The 14,967-nt window shown below is 53.1% G+C and overlaps 1 protein-coding gene across 1 annotated transcript in view; it reads left to right on the forward strand.

Moving 5' to 3' along the window:
* Positions 1-7,141, forward strand: part of ZMYND15 (zinc finger MYND-type containing 15) — a 10,467-nt gene extending 3,326 nt beyond the window's left edge. The window contains 7 exon segments of the mRNA XM_077746763.1: positions 131-211; positions 361-477; positions 577-652; positions 654-759; positions 865-1,018; positions 1,100-1,158; positions 7,085-7,141. Of these exon segments, the coding sequence (XP_077602889.1) occupies positions 131-211; positions 361-477; positions 577-652; positions 654-759; positions 865-1,018; positions 1,100-1,158; positions 7,085-7,141 (650 nt within the window).
* The last annotated feature ends 7,826 nt before the right edge of the window (positions 7,142-14,967 follow it).

Consider the following 14,967-nt stretch of genomic DNA (forward strand, 5'->3'; position numbering starts at 1 on the left):
GCCCCTTGCTTAGGCCACCCTCCATTGCTCTCGGCTCCGGGGAATACAGCTCCTTTGGAAGAAAGCAGGGGTGGAGAGGGCCAGATGGGGGTCTCTCTGACACCAGGATCTTCTTCTTTCTTCCTTTCAGGAGATCCCTACCAGCTTCTCCAGGGGGATGGGCCTGCCCTGATGCCTCCTGTGCCCCCAGATCCACCCAGGGGCCTCTTTGGTGAGCTGCAGGGGCCCTGAGGGAGCGCCCCGAGGTAGAGACAGACTCGAGGGCCAGCAGTCTGGGTGGCGGAGAAAAGGGGGGCTGTGATACCGGAGAGGCTGGGGTCCAGGCCTGGGCCAAGCCCCCCAGTCACCCACTCTCCCCAGGCTCCTGGCAGGATTACTATACGTGGAGGGGCCTCGGCTTGGACTCCCCCATGGCTGTGCTTCTCACCTACCCGCTGACCGTGTACTACGTCATCACCCACCTGGTGCCCCAGTCCTGTAAGGAGAGCCGAGCAGCGCAGGGGGCAGGGGGCAGGGGGCTGGAGGGAGACGAGGGGAAGGGAGACCATCTTCTTAAGCGGCCAGCCTCTCCCCCAGTCCCTGAGCTCAACATCCAGAACAAGCAGTCACTGAAAATCCACGTGGTGGAGGCGGGGAAGGAGTTCGACCTGGTCNTTTCAGGAGCTCTCCGTCTTGCTCCCCCACGTGGCCCTAGAGCTGCAGTTTGTGGGCGACGGCCTGCCCCCCGAGAGTGACCAGCAGCATTTTACCCTGCAGAGGGTGAGGGCTGGGGAGTGGGGCGGCTGCTCTCCCCTGTCCTGCCTACCGTGGCCTCCCCGTACCCTAACTTCTAGCCCTTTCTCCACTCGGCTTCTGGCTCCCTAGGATGGCCCAGAAGTGTCCGTCCGTTCTGGTTCCGGGGTGTCCGGGCGGCTCAGCTCCGGGACCAAGGAGAAGGGAAGCCGCAGGGATTTGCAGATCAAGGTGTCTGCACGGCCTTACCACCTGCTCCAGGGGCCCAAACCTGACCTGGTGATCGGTAAGAGCCTGGGGCAGGCGCGTGGGGAGGTGCGGGAAGGCTACGGGCGACAGCATGTGCCCGCCCTCTCTCGGTCTGCAGGGTTTAACTCCGGCTTCGGTCTCAAGGACACCTGGCTGAGCTCGCTGCCCCGGCTCCAGGTGGGGGATGGGGCAAAAGGCACCTGCTCTCCCCTCCTGCCCCGACCCCCCTCCTTTTCCGAAAGCCTCTTCTTCCCACCATCCGCTCCCGAGATGGGGCGCGCCCAGGGTCCTCCCGGCCCTGTCTGTCTGTCTGCGCCCCTGGCTCCTGGGGAAGGTCTGGGGGGGCGGCGCAGTTCGAGAGTCTGAGGCCCGCGCTCCCCCCCCCCCCCCCCCNCGGTTGTACGTCCTGAACCGGCTCATTAAACGCGGAGGAGAGGACAGGATTTCGGGATGACTCGTTTTCCTCCAGCTTCTTTCGGCCCCTCCGCTCCCTTCCCCGCGGCTCCGACCTCCTTGGTAGCCCCAGACTCCTGGTGTGGGTGCGGGGGTGTGGGGGTGACTCATTTCCCGGCCCCTGTCGCCCTGGGACCCGGCCGCAGGCAACACCCGGAGCGGAAGGTGGCTTCTCACTCGCGGGCGGGGCAGAAGGCCCGAGGGGCGCACAGACCCCGGGGTTCAGAGGCAGCGAAGGGCCCCAAGCCACACAACCCTGGGCCCGCCTCGTCCGGTCTCCAGCCTCTCCTGTTCCTCACATCCGATGTAGAACCCGCTTCTGAGTCAGCCTGTCACTCAAGGTCACCTGTGCATCCCAGCCCCCCCCAACCCCCCCTCGGCCAGGCAGAGAATTCCCTCCACACCCCTCGTCCCCTGCTTAAAATCCCTTTCCTCCACTCTTAAAAGCCCCTGGAGTGTGGGCTGGGCTTAGTCCTCCGTGGCTGGACGAGAAAGGGAAAAGGAACAGAGGAACTTGGCAGACACCGCTTTCCCCAAGTGCGTCAGTCATCTCGAGGTCATGTGCGCCCCGGCCTGTTGCAATGGGGCCGCTTCTTCTCAGTGTTCTTCCCAAGCTCCCTAAGCTTCGCCTCATCCCGAGAGAGCACCGGACAGATCCCAACTGTGGGAAAGTCTGCGGGACAACCCACCCCTCCTGCCCGAGCACCAAAGTCACGAGGGGCAAGGAAAAGCCAAGACACTGGGTCAGGCTGGGAGAGACGCAGGACACACGATGTCTAAACGTGACGTGATTTCCTGGGTTGGATCCTGGGGCAGAGGAAGGACTCCAAATAAAATCTATATATTTAGCTAACGGTATTGTATCATCGTTAATGTCTCAGTTTGATAAACACGCTTTGGTCGTTTAAGACGATAAAGGAAGATGGCTGAAGGGAATACAGGAAGATTCTGTCTTCGTAACTCACCTATAAATCAAAATAGTTTCATTTTTTACAATGCTTTATTTATTTTGAGAGAGAGAGAGGGAGGGAGTAAGGGAGGGGAGCAGAGAGACAGTGAAACAGAGAGAGACAGAGAATTCCAAGTAGGCTCCGCACCATCGGAGAGAGCCTGATTCAGGGCTCAAACTCACAAACCGTGAGATCCTGACCTGAGCCGAAACCAAGAGTCGGACGCTTAACCACCTGAGCCACCCATGTGCCCCTAAAATCATTTCAGAGTAAAAAGTTAAAAACTAAAAGTTCAGGCTCCTTAGTATGGCTTATAGGCTCTACTTTCTTCTCATTCTCTTTTATTATAAATATTGTACTAACTGTCCAAATACGCATAAAATATTCCTGCTCTCTGCATCATGAATCTCTGTGTATCCATCACTCAGCTTCATCAATTATCAACATATTTCCCTGTTTTATTATTACTTCTTGTGAATCTGAGATATAATAAGAGCTTCTAAAGCCCTTGGAATTTCCTTAGTGAAAGGGATGATTAGGAAAGTGTCTTGGATTATTCACAACAAGCTCCTTCCTACCACACCTGAGTTCATGCTAATGAGGTGACGCTAGGTGCGCCCCTGTTTAACTTCATGATGGGGGCTGGTTGCTAATAACCGTGTGATTAAGGTGCTGGGAATTTCACCCCACCTCTCAACCCCCAGCGAGTGGAGAGGGGGCTGAAAACTGAGTTAATCACCAGGATTTAATCAATTGTGCCTACCTAATAGAACCGCCCCAAAGGGGCGCCTGGGTGGCTCAGTCGGTTAAACATCCGACTTCGGCTCAGGTCATGATCTCACAGTTCGTGGGTTCGAGCCCCGCGTTGGGCTCTGTGCTGACAGCTCAGAGCCTGGAGCCTGTTTCAGAGTCTGTGTCTCCCTCCCTCTCTGACCCTCCCCTGCTCATGCTGTCTCTCTCTCTCTCTCTCAGAAATAGGTAAAATGTAAAAAAATTAAAAAAAAAAAAAAAAAACCGCCAAAAAAACCCCAAACCAGAGGCTTCCGGGGGCTCAGTCGGTTGAGTGTCCAACTCTTGATTTTGGCCTCGATCATGATCCCGGGGTTGTGGAATGCAGCCTCGTGAAGGGCTCCATGCTGAGTGTGGAACTTGCTTGGGACTCTCTCTCTGTCTCTCCATCACTCTCTCCCTGTGTCCCTCCCATCCCCCCAAAAACCCTAAACAGTGGGGTTCAGAGAGCTTCTGTGTTGGTGAACACACACAGGCAGGTACTGAGGGCCCCCACCCCACCACCCACACGCTGTTCTCTTCACCTCTTCCATTTGGCTGTCCCTGAGTGGTATCTATGCACTAAATCAGTGCTAGGAAACCGTCTTCCTGACTTCCACGAGCCGTTATCGTAAATTATTGAACCTGAGGAGGGGATCGCGGGACCCTCAATTTATAATCAGTTGGTCAGAATGACAGGAGGTTGGGGACCTATGACCGGGGTCGGAGTGGGGGCAGCCTTGGGAGATCAAACCCACTCTGGGTAACTTAGCATCAGATTCGATTAAAGAGAAAAACACCCTGTGTGCAAAGCCGGGTGCAAATTCCTCACCCACCATCTGGGTCCTTGGAGAATCGGTTGTTGTGGTGAAAACACACACACACACACACACACACACCCCTCCGGTGTCAGAAGTGGGTGTAGTAAGAACAGCTAACAGTGAGTGTCAGAAGTGGCTACCCTGGCCTTGACTCAAAGGCGTGGTTTGGGAAGAAAAAGGATGAAGTGTCAGCATGAGGAAGNTACAGTGGTGTTTAGATTTGGCTCCTGGGAGCTGGGTCGCTGGCTGCTTAAGGAAGTGCAAACTAATGAGGAAAAAACAAAGTGAAGTACACAATGTCCCGGTTTGCATCTCTAATGGCTATAATGAAATTTTAAGGAGTTCTGGAAAAAAAATTTCTTTTTTTTTAATATTTTTATTTATTTCTAGGAGAGCGAGAGAGACGGTGTGAGCAGGGGAGGGTCAGAGAGAGAAGGAGTCACAGACTGAAACAGGCTCCAGGCTCTGAGCTGGCAGTCAGCACAGAGCCCGACGCGGGGCTCGAACCCACGAACCGCGAGATCATGACCTAAGTGAAAGTCGGATGCTTAACCGACTAAGCCACCCACGCGCCCCTGGAAAAAAACTTTCCAATAAAAAATTTATTAAAAAAATTTTTTAAGTGTTATTTATTTCTGAGAGAGAGAGAGAGAGAGAGAGACAGTGTGAGCAGGGGAGGGTCAGAGAGAGAGAGGGAGACACAGAATCTGAAACAGGCTCCAGGCTCTGAGCTGTCAGCACAGAGCCCGACGCGGGGCTCGAACCCACGAACCGCGAGATCATGACCTAAGTGAAAGTCGGATGCTTAACCGACTGAGCCACCCAGGCGCCCCTCTAATAAAAAATTTAAAAGAAATGGGAAGAGTTCCAGTTTGGACTTTGATCCAGACTAAGCTCGGATTTTGGTCAGTCTAAGCTTTGGCCATTAGCCTCAGAGGGAACATGTGGGCTGGGACAGCATAAAGTACCCCTGAGTCCCCTGGTCACCAAGAAGGCCATCAAGTGGGGGAGGGCAAAACCATAAAATGGGGGTGAGGGTGCGGGGGGGGGATGGTGTGAAAGACTTGCCTCACTTCGTAGATGGGTAACATCGGCTTCCCAAAGAGCCTTCTTAAGAAGGGATGGTGTGGGGCGCCTGGGTGGCTTAGTCGGTTAAGCGTCCGACTTTCGCTTAGGTCATGATCTCGCGGTTCGTGGGTTCGGGCCCCGCGTCGGGCTCTGTGCTGACTGCCAGCTCAGAGCCTAGAGCCTGTTTCAGTCTGTGACTCCCTCTCTCTCTGACCCTCCCCTGCTCACGCTGTCTCTCTCTGTTTCCTAGAAATAAATTTAAAAAAAAAAAGGGATGGTGAGAGAGATGAGGGGCACTATCTGTTTTGTTTTGTTTAATTTTTTAATGTTTATTTATCTTTGAGTGAGAGAGACAGTGCGAGTGGGGGGAGGGGCAGAGGGAGGGACACAGAATCCAAAGCAGCTCCAGGCTCCCAGCTGTCAGCACAGAGCCGGACGCAGGCCTCAAACTCTTATCAAGCCTGAGACTGAGTCAGACGCTTAACCGACTGAGCCGCCCAGGCGCCCCCTGTCTTTGGTTTTAAGGGCTGCAGGCTAGCAGAGCATTTGGGGTTCGGGACCCATCAGCTCCCTATGAAACAACCACAGGTGTGTGTACGGAATCCAGACACAGGAAGTCACTCCCGGGTAATAATCATGAAGTCATCCCTCGGCCACCCAGAGTCACCGCAGTAGCATACACTCAGAAATGGTTGAAAAGCCCCTATTATGGAATAACCTAAGACCCTCCCTCTCTCCCCTATTACCCCAAGATTTTAAGAAGCACAGTGCCAGGAGCTGGGACACAGACAAAACATACAATTGCACACCCCCAGCTTTTGCCCACAGTGTTTGAAGGCACGCCCCAGACATCAGTCATCTTACTCACACGCATCTGTACCTAATCATAAGAGCTTTTTATTTGTATTTTTTTAGCGTATTTATTTTTGAGACAGAGAGAGACAGCACACTGGGGAGGGGTGGCTCAGTGAGTTAAGCATCAGACTTGGGCTCAGCTCATGGCCTCGCGGTTCGTGGGTTCAGGCCTCGCGTCGGGCTCTGTACTGACAGCTGGGAGCCTGGAGCCTGCTTTGGACTCTCGGCCCCTCCCCCCATCAAAAATAAATAAACATTAAAAAAAGAAAGAGCCAAGGTCCGCATGTGGCTTTGGCTGCTGAGTCCCTTCGGTTTCTTTTACTCTGTAAGGGGATTCCCTCTCTTTTTTTCTTTCTTTTTGGTTTTCATGCCACTGATTGAATAATGAGAAACTGAATCACCCGTTTGTCTTGTAGAATGTTCCTCCTCCGTCTGGATCTCTCTGACCGCCACCGCGGGATGNAGGGTCAGAGAGAGAGGGAGATACAGAATATGAAGCAGCTCCAGGCTCCGAGCTGTCAGCACAGAGCCCGACGCGGGGCTTGAACCCATGAACTGTGAGATCATGACCTGAGCCGAAGTCGGACGCTTAACCGACTGAGCCACCCAGGGGCCCTCGGGATGCTTTTTTAAAATTTGTTTGTCTCCCTTAGCTCCTGAAATCGGGTAGTTAGATCCAGCTAGAAAGGCCCTTCTCCATGGTCCCCTGCAACCTCCAGGCAGGGCCCAGGCCACCATCCCCCAACCCTCTGCCCCCCAGCTAGAAGCCTCTGCCTGAAGACATTGTGGAACTTCCTCATCTTGCTCAACCGATTCCTTCTCAGCCACATCACTTCCTTCAGAAAATACGACTTCCTTGACTCCCAGATAAGGGTAGACCCACCAGCCGCACCCCCTGCTAAGCCCTCAGCACCCTAAGACCATAAAAGGGGAGCCTAGGTCCCTGGTGAATTGAGGGGGAATGGAACTTTTTACCACTCCCTTGGCCAGAAAGTAACCTTTCCCTAAATTCTTGCTGTCTTCTGCATAAAAGTACCAAGGGATATGGCCATCTCCAAGTGGTAGGATTACTAAGGTAGCTCACTTCCTAAATATTGATTGAATGCACACAGGCTTCCGTGTTGTGCTTTGGAGAAGCCACAGGGAAAACAGATAACGGTCCGGTCTGTGGCTCTCTGAACCTTGCAGACTACGGCCGGGGTCACCAAGCTGTGGCCTCCCGCCAAATCCGGCCCTTTCGTATGACCTACAGGCTAAGAAGCCAGAAGAAGAATGGTTTGTGATGTGAAAATCACAGGAAGTTCGCATTGCAGGGTCCCTAAGTCTATGATGAAATAGACCCACAGCTATTTATGTATTGTCTGCGGCTACTCGAATGATACAAACAGACTTGCATTTGTGACAAACCATATGGCCCCACAAAGCCAAAAATATTTGCTAACAGGCTCTTCAGAGGAAAAGTACACCAACCCCTGGTTAGGGTGAGATTTTCAAAAAGCAGGGGCACCCGGAGGGCTCAATCGGAAGAGCATGCCACTCTTGATCTCGGGGTCATGAGTTCGAGCCCCCCGTGTCTGATGTAGAGATTACTTAAATAAACTTAAAAAGGAAGATTTTCAAAATGCAGATTTATGAGATTATAAAGTGAACTTAGTGGGCCTCAAACAGCATTCTTTTTTTTTTAACGTTTATTTTTGAGAGAGAGAGAGAGAGAGAGAGAGAGTGAGAGTTGGGAGGGGCAGAGAGAGAGGGAGACACAGAATCTGAAACAGGCTCCAGGCTGCAAGCTGTTAGCACAGAGCCCGATGCGGGGCTCAAACCCATGAATCACATGATCATGACCTGAGCTGAAGTCAGATGCTTAATCGACTCAGCCACCCAGGCTCCCCTTTACCATATATGTTTATATGTGTGTATAGGTGCTGCATCTTGGTATGAAATGTATTCCTTACTGTAGACCATGGTCAAAACAACTGAAAGTCACTGGCTTAGAGGGAGGCCTGGAAGACACAGAGAAGCGACCAGAAAGTTATGGTACAGTGTAATTGCTGTGAGGGTGAAAAAGTTACAGACTTAGAGACACAGAGGAGGCACTTAAGACAGCCTTGGGGTATCAAGGAGGGCTTCCTGGAGGAAATGACATCTAAGCAGTGGCCTGAAGGACAAGCAGGAGTTAACCAGGTAAAGAAGAGAAAAGATAGTAATAGCATGTGCAAAGGTCCTGGGGAAAAGTAAGTAAAGCCATTAGGAGAAACTGTAAGGGGTTAAGTACTATTGGAGTTTAGAATGAGGTGAGGCTTCTTTAAAGTACTTCTTTCTCAGGGCGCCTGGGTGGCTCAGTCGGTTGTGCATCCCACTTCGGCTTGGGTCATGATTCACAGTTTGTGGGTTTGAGCCCCACATCGGGCTCTGCGCTGACAGCTCAGAGCCTGGAGCCTGTTTCTGATTCTGTGTCTCCCTCTCTCTCTGCCCCTCCCAACTCTCACCCTTCTCTCTCTCTCTCAAAAATAAACATTTTTTAAAAATTAAAGTGCTTCTTTCTCTACTCTCCATCACATTACTCTTCCATTTTCTTTGAGCAATTATCAGTTACTTTATGACCTCATGTATTTATTTATGTTTATTACGCCTCCTCCTTCAACACATCCAAAAAAGCAAATCCACGTCAGGAGAGACCCGCCTTGTTTATAACTACGCTCTCGCACATGGCCTCGCACATAATAGCCACTCGGCATTTGCTGAAGGAGCTTCAGGAAGATACCCTGCTAGACTGGAGGACCACGGGGCCCCTGCGAGGGTTGAGAGCCGGGTGGGGTTAAGATGGGTAAGCCTAGGGGCACCTGGGGGGCTCAGTCGGCTAAGCGCCCGACATCGGCTCAGGTCATGATCTCACAGGTCGTGGGTTCGAGCCCCGCGTCAGGCTCTGTGCTGACGCCTGTTTCAGATTCTGTGTCTCCCTCTCTCTCTGCCCCTCCCTGCTCATGCTCTGTCTCTCAATTAAAAAAAAAAATTTAAAAAAAATTAAAAAAAAAAAAAAAGATGGGTAAGCCTACCCACCACTGGGAGGCTCGGAAGAATCTGGGCCAGAGCTGATGGTGCCTTTGATGTTGGAGGGAAACAGATGGATCTTAGGGACGATGAGGAGATAGGTCAGGACAGCGAATAGCTCCAGGGGCAAAGAGATGAAGGGCGCTGGTGGCTCCGAGCGGGGGCGGCCGGAGAGACGCAGGTGCGCCTGCTCGCAGCAGCACGGACGCCGACGTGAGGAATGGAGCGAAGTAGCCAGAAGGGGGTCGGAGAGAAAGGTGGTGAGTTCAGGGGGCTTTGTGAAATGCGAGGCGTCTGCGGGCCTCCTGGGGACTCCGGAGGCAGCTGATTGGGGGCCACACAGCCAGGAGCGGTGACAGCGTCCCGAGAGAGCGAGGTGCCTGGTCAGCAGGATCCCGGTGCAGGACGGGACAGGGAGGGAGAGGGGTGGCAGGGACGTGAGGCGTCCCGAGGGGGAAAGGAAACCAGGGGAGGCGGGAAACAGAGAGGGTGGTCAGCTGTGTCGGACACTGACGCAGGATGCGTCCGGGAAGATAATAAGGGGACAAAGTGTCTCCTGGACGCCAGACGGTGACAGAGGAGCATTCAATAGAGTGCTGGCTGCAGACCGTGCCGGGCAGGGGAGTGTCGGGGGGGTGCGAATTAGATGCAACCCTAAAAAGGACATTCAAAGGGCCCTCAGTGCCAACACCCGGGGCCACCTGCTGTCACCGTGTCACTGCATTCACAGCCTCTGCACATCTTTTTTTTTTTAGTTTATTTATTTATTTATTTATTTTTTAAAATGTTTTATTTATTTCCAGGAGAGAGAGAGACAGCGTGAACAGGGGAGGGTCAGAGAGAGAGGGAGTCACAGACTCTGAAACAGGCTCCAGACTCTGAGCTGGCAGTCAGCACAGAGCCCGACGCGGGGCTCGAACCCACGAACCGCGAGATCATGACCTGAGCGAAAGTCGGACGCTTAACCGACTAAGCCACCCAGGCGCCCCATAAGTTTATTTATTTGTTTTGAAAGAGACAGAGAATCCCAGGCAGGCTCCACACGGTCAGCGCAGAGCCCAGTGCGGGTCTCGAACTCATGAACTGCGAGACCATGACCTGAGCTGAAATCGAGTCACCTGTTTAGCCGACCGCATCCCCCAGGGGTCCCCCCTCTTTTTCCAAAACTTAAATAACCCCACTGGACATAATGCCGACCAGCTTGCCTTTCTTCATAGAACAGTATGTGCCCGACAGGTTGCCATGGGCTTCCACGGTCTCTTTTCGTGGGTGGCCGCAAACTCGTTTACTTTACGAACGCGACATACCAGGCCCACATTGGGACATTTAGGACGTTCCTGATTTCTCTCTGTGCTAAACAAAAGCAGAAGTAGAGAGTTTCCCAGGTCCCGAGATAGCCCGCGCCTGGCTGGGGGTGGGGGGAGCTTTGCGGAGTCTCTGGCCGAGGCCGGAGGGGGAGGAGGAGCAGGGCCGTGTGTCAGGAGGAAGGCAGGCGACTGGGAGGGGTCGGCGACGGGCTTGTCCCAACCCAGCCTGATGGACTCAGGCCTGAGACCTATGAGGGGGACCGTAAGCAGAGGCCGAAGGAGCCTCTGTAAAGTCACCAAGCGCAAACCTCATGCGCCTGGTGTCGGAAACAAAGACGCCCACGGAGGGGGCTCCCCCCACTTCTCAGGGGTACAGTGCAGCTTTCGGGGGGACACTGAAAGCCCCAAAGAGCCCAGAGGAAGGGCACTGGCGCCTGGAGCAGCAGACTTGGAAGCTGTCGCTTTGCCCTGGGAGCGTCACCCAGGGCAGGAGGCCCCACGGGGGGGCGACCCACTGGTCACAGGCACCTTCTTCCGACGCGCCCTCGGGGCAGGACTCAAGCCTTTGGCTTGTGTTTCCTTCTCCACCATCAGGCAGGGCTCCGTCGGTGTGGACGAAGACACCCGTCTCTACCACCCACCCAGCACCCAACCTCCGAGTCCTTTATCCCTGGCCGGGAGCGTAGCACCCCAGGATCCTGACCTCAGGGGCCCCCCACTCTCCATCCGTCCAGTGCCCTCTCGGGTCCCCTCGGTTCAGCGTCCCCCCCAGCTCTTCCATCCGTCGGCCCGTCCACGTTTTCGGCATCCACTGCCCTCATCTGTCCCCAGCTGTCCCCAGAGGGCAGACCCCGCCACCCTGGGCCGGCCCCCCCAGCCCCTCCCTTTCCAGAAAAGCCATTCATTCCTCAGCTTTCCGCTGGGGCTTCTCGTGCTGACCGCTCCCTGCAAACTCCTTTCCATCTGTTTCTTGGTCTTCCGTGTTGCATTGGCCCCTTCGATGCCTCGGTCACCCCCTCTCCCCCGTCCCCCCCCCCGCCACTCCGATGATGGCACCCTTGTGGACATGGTCTGGCCAGACCCCGTGGGCAGTTCCCACCCTCCCTCCTTGAACTCGGCCTTGGCCTCAGGACTCACACGGCCCTGGTCTTTCCTGAGCCTCGCCAGGCGGCCCTCTGCGGCCCCTCCCCGTCTTACTCTCTTTCCTCACCCACCCCCCTTCTCTCAGCCTCATCCATTTCTGCCTCCCCTCTGCCTCCTCACGTTGATAACGGCACCCCCATCCCACCTCGGGGTCCAGATCTCAGGGTCAGCTCCCTCTTCACCTCCACCGCTCTCCCCTGGCTCGCCAAGCCCGGATGCCGGGCGGAGAGGCACCTGCCACGGCCCACGCTCCTTGCCTCAGGGCCTTTGCACCTGCTGTTGGCTGCACCACACACCCTCCCCGCCAAACCTCCCTTCTTTCCTCGTCGCCGCTGCCTCAGAAAGCCCTGGCCCGCTAACGAGAGTAGTCCTGGACAGCCATGATTCTAGCTCCTAAACTCGTTCTAATTTTCTGCATGACTCATTCCTACGTAAAGCTGTGCATGCATTGGCTTACGTGCCTGCTTTACAGCGGGGCACCTCACGATGCCTTTTGTAAACATTATGTAAGATAACGTTCGCCACGTCTCTAGAACCAAGCCCGGCTAATTATGATGAAGTGCTCAATCATCCGATGCTATTTATTCCTCAGGTTTCGCCATGATAGAGTCTCATTGTCCATTTATAATCATCTGCGTTTACAATCTGGGTTTTCTCATTGGCCAAAGCCTCTTTAGGACCAGGGCACCCGGCTGACTCCGTTGGTGGAGCGTTGAGACTCTTGATCTTGAGGTTGCGGGTTCGAGCACCGCGTTGGGTGTAGAGATTACTAAAAAAATTAATCAATACACTTTATTTTTTAAAAATTTAATGTTTATTTATTTTTGAGAGAGAGAGAGAGAGAGCATAAGCAGGGGAGGGTCAGAGAAAGTGGGAGACACAGAATCCAAAGCAGGATCCAGGCTCCGAGCTGTCAGCATAGAGCCCAACGCGGGGCTTGAACCCACGAACTGTGAGATCATGACCTGAGCTGAAGGCGGCCGTTTAACCGACTGAGCCACCCAGGTGCCCCTAATCAATACACTTTAAAAAGTTATATAGGGGGCGCCTGAGTGTCTCAGTCGATAAAAAGTTATGTAGGAATGCTTAGAAGCTTCCAGTTTAGGGGCGCCTGGGTGGCTTAGTCGGTTGAGCATCCGACTTTCGCTTAGGTCATGATCTCGCGGTTCGTGGGTTCGAGCCCCGCATCGGGCTCNGTTTCCAGTTTGTTGCACTGGGGTCAGAGAACGCAGCCGGGACAATTTCGGGTTAGAGGAATTTGGTATTTCTTTCAGAGTCTATTATTGATTTGTGAATGTTTCACCAGCAGTGAAAAGGAGTGTTCTGATTAACGAGATACAAAGGTCAGCACGATTTGAATACAAGAATACGGATCCTTCATGACTGACCACTGCTGTGCTCCCAGGGCGCATCATCCAGGTTCAATAAATATTTGTTGAATGAGTGGCTAATTAATCAATCAACCTTATTATCACTTAGAGTCTCAATACCTTTGTACCTTTGCGTATTTTTTCCCGACTCTTATCTGTCAAAGACTGCTGAGTTATGTTAGAGCTTCCCATCCCATCCCACACCATGACATATGTTTTAAAAGATTTTATTTTATTTTTTAAGACTTTTAAAAAAAATTTTTTTTAATGTTTTATTTATTTTTGAGAGAGAGATAGAGACAGCATGAGCAGGGAAGGGTCAGAGAGAGAGGGAGGGACAGAATCTGAAGACAGGCTCCAGGCTNGTACCATCAGCACCGACCCAGAAGTGGGACTCGAATTCAGGAACGGTGAGATCACGACCTGAGCTGAAATCAAGAGTCAGACGCTTCACCGACTGAGCCACCCAGGCGCCCCTAAAAAAGCATTTTTAACTTGCATTTCTTGGTGCAACGTGGAGAGTAAAAGAACGTGGCAATTAAAGCAAGAAATGAAACACATGGCCTCCCCGCCTCCCCAGATAACGGTGATAGAATTACAGGCCCAGGTAGTTGTTACTGCCTCAGTCTGGCCCCGTGGCTGCAAGGGAGGTTTCCACACGTGCTAGGGCCCCAGTGGCTCCTGAAAAGTCCTGTGTTGAAGTCCCAGGCCCCAGAACCTCACCATGTGGCTGTATCCAGAGGGAGGGTCTTTATTTTTTATTATTTTTTTAATGTTTTTATTTATTTCTAGGAGAGAGAGAGAGAGAGAGAGACAGTGTGAGCAGGGGAGGGTCAGAGAGAGAGGGAGTCACAGACTCTGAAACAGGCTCCAGGCTCTGAGCTGGCAGTCAGCACAGAGCCCGACGCGGGGCTCGAACCCACGAACCGCGAGATCATGACCTGAGCGAAAGTCGGACGTTTGACTAAGCCACCCAGGCGCCCCAAGGGGGAGGGTCTTTAAGTTAAAGTGAGGTCACCACAGTAGGCCCTCATCCAAAATGATCTTAGAAAAAGAGGAAATGTGGGCACAGACATGTAAAGAAGGAAGATCACTCAAAGTCACAGGGACAAGGAAGCCAGAGAAGGAGCACTTGGAAGACGCCAGCCCCGGACGCCTGCGGGCTCAGCTGAGCCACCGACCCCGGCTCAGGGCATGATCTCACGGTTCGTGGGTTTGAGCCCTTCATCGGGCTCTGTGCTGACAGCTCAGAGCCTGGAGCTGCTTCCCATTCTGTCTCCCTGTCTCTCTGCCCCTCCCCCATTCACACTCTTTCTGTCTCTCTTTCAAAAAGTAACAAACAGTTTAAAAAATAAAAAAAGGAAGAAGAAGAAGCCAGCCCTGCCCACCTCTTGGTGCTGGCCTTCAGGCTTCCGGAAGAGTCCATTTCTGCTGCTTAAGCCCCCAGGTGCGCGGTCCTGCGTTACGCAGCCCCAGCAGATGAACACATCACCCAGAATAACCAGCCAGAGGGGAGCCTGTGGGGGGGACAGAGCGCATTGTGGTCCCAGCCAGGCTGCCACCTGCTGGCGGCCCTTCCTTGCTGCTCAGTGGTCCCTAATCAGGATGTGACGCACACCTCTTTGATGACACTAAGCAGGGAGTGACCCTGAAATAAATACACAGTTGACTCTTGAACATGGGTTCAAACTGCACTCGGTTCCTTTATACACGGGCTTTTTCACTAAATATAGTACACGGCGCCGTAAATGTATTTTCTCCTCCTTGTGACTTTCTTACTAACGTTTCCTCTCTCTCTTTTTTATTTTAGAGAAAGAGAGCACGTGTGCACATTGTGAGTGGGGGAGGGGCAGAGAGAGAGAGAATTCCGAGCAGGCGCCACACTGTCAGCACAGCCCCATGTGGGGCTCGACCCCACGACCATGAGATCATGACATGAGTTGAAATCAAAAGTCAGGAGCTCCACCGACTGAGCCACCCTGGAGCCCCTTCTGTTATTTTATTGCAAAACACAGTATGTAATACAGAAAAGATGTGTTAGTCGACTGCTTGGGTTATCGGAAAGGCTTCAGGTCAATGGTAGTCTCTCACTACAAAGCTTTTGGGGGGGTCAGAGGTTACACATGGATTTTCTTTTTTTAAATTTTTTTACTAGTTTGGTTTTTTTTGAGACAGAGACAGAGCATGAGTGGGGGAGGGGCAG

This window comes from Crocuta crocuta, unplaced genomic scaffold (assembly GCF_008692635.1).
Source record: "Crocuta crocuta isolate KB4526 unplaced genomic scaffold, BGI_CrCroc_1.0 scaffold139, whole genome shotgun sequence".
NCBI lineage: Eukaryota > Metazoa > Chordata > Mammalia > Carnivora > Hyaenidae > Crocuta > Crocuta crocuta.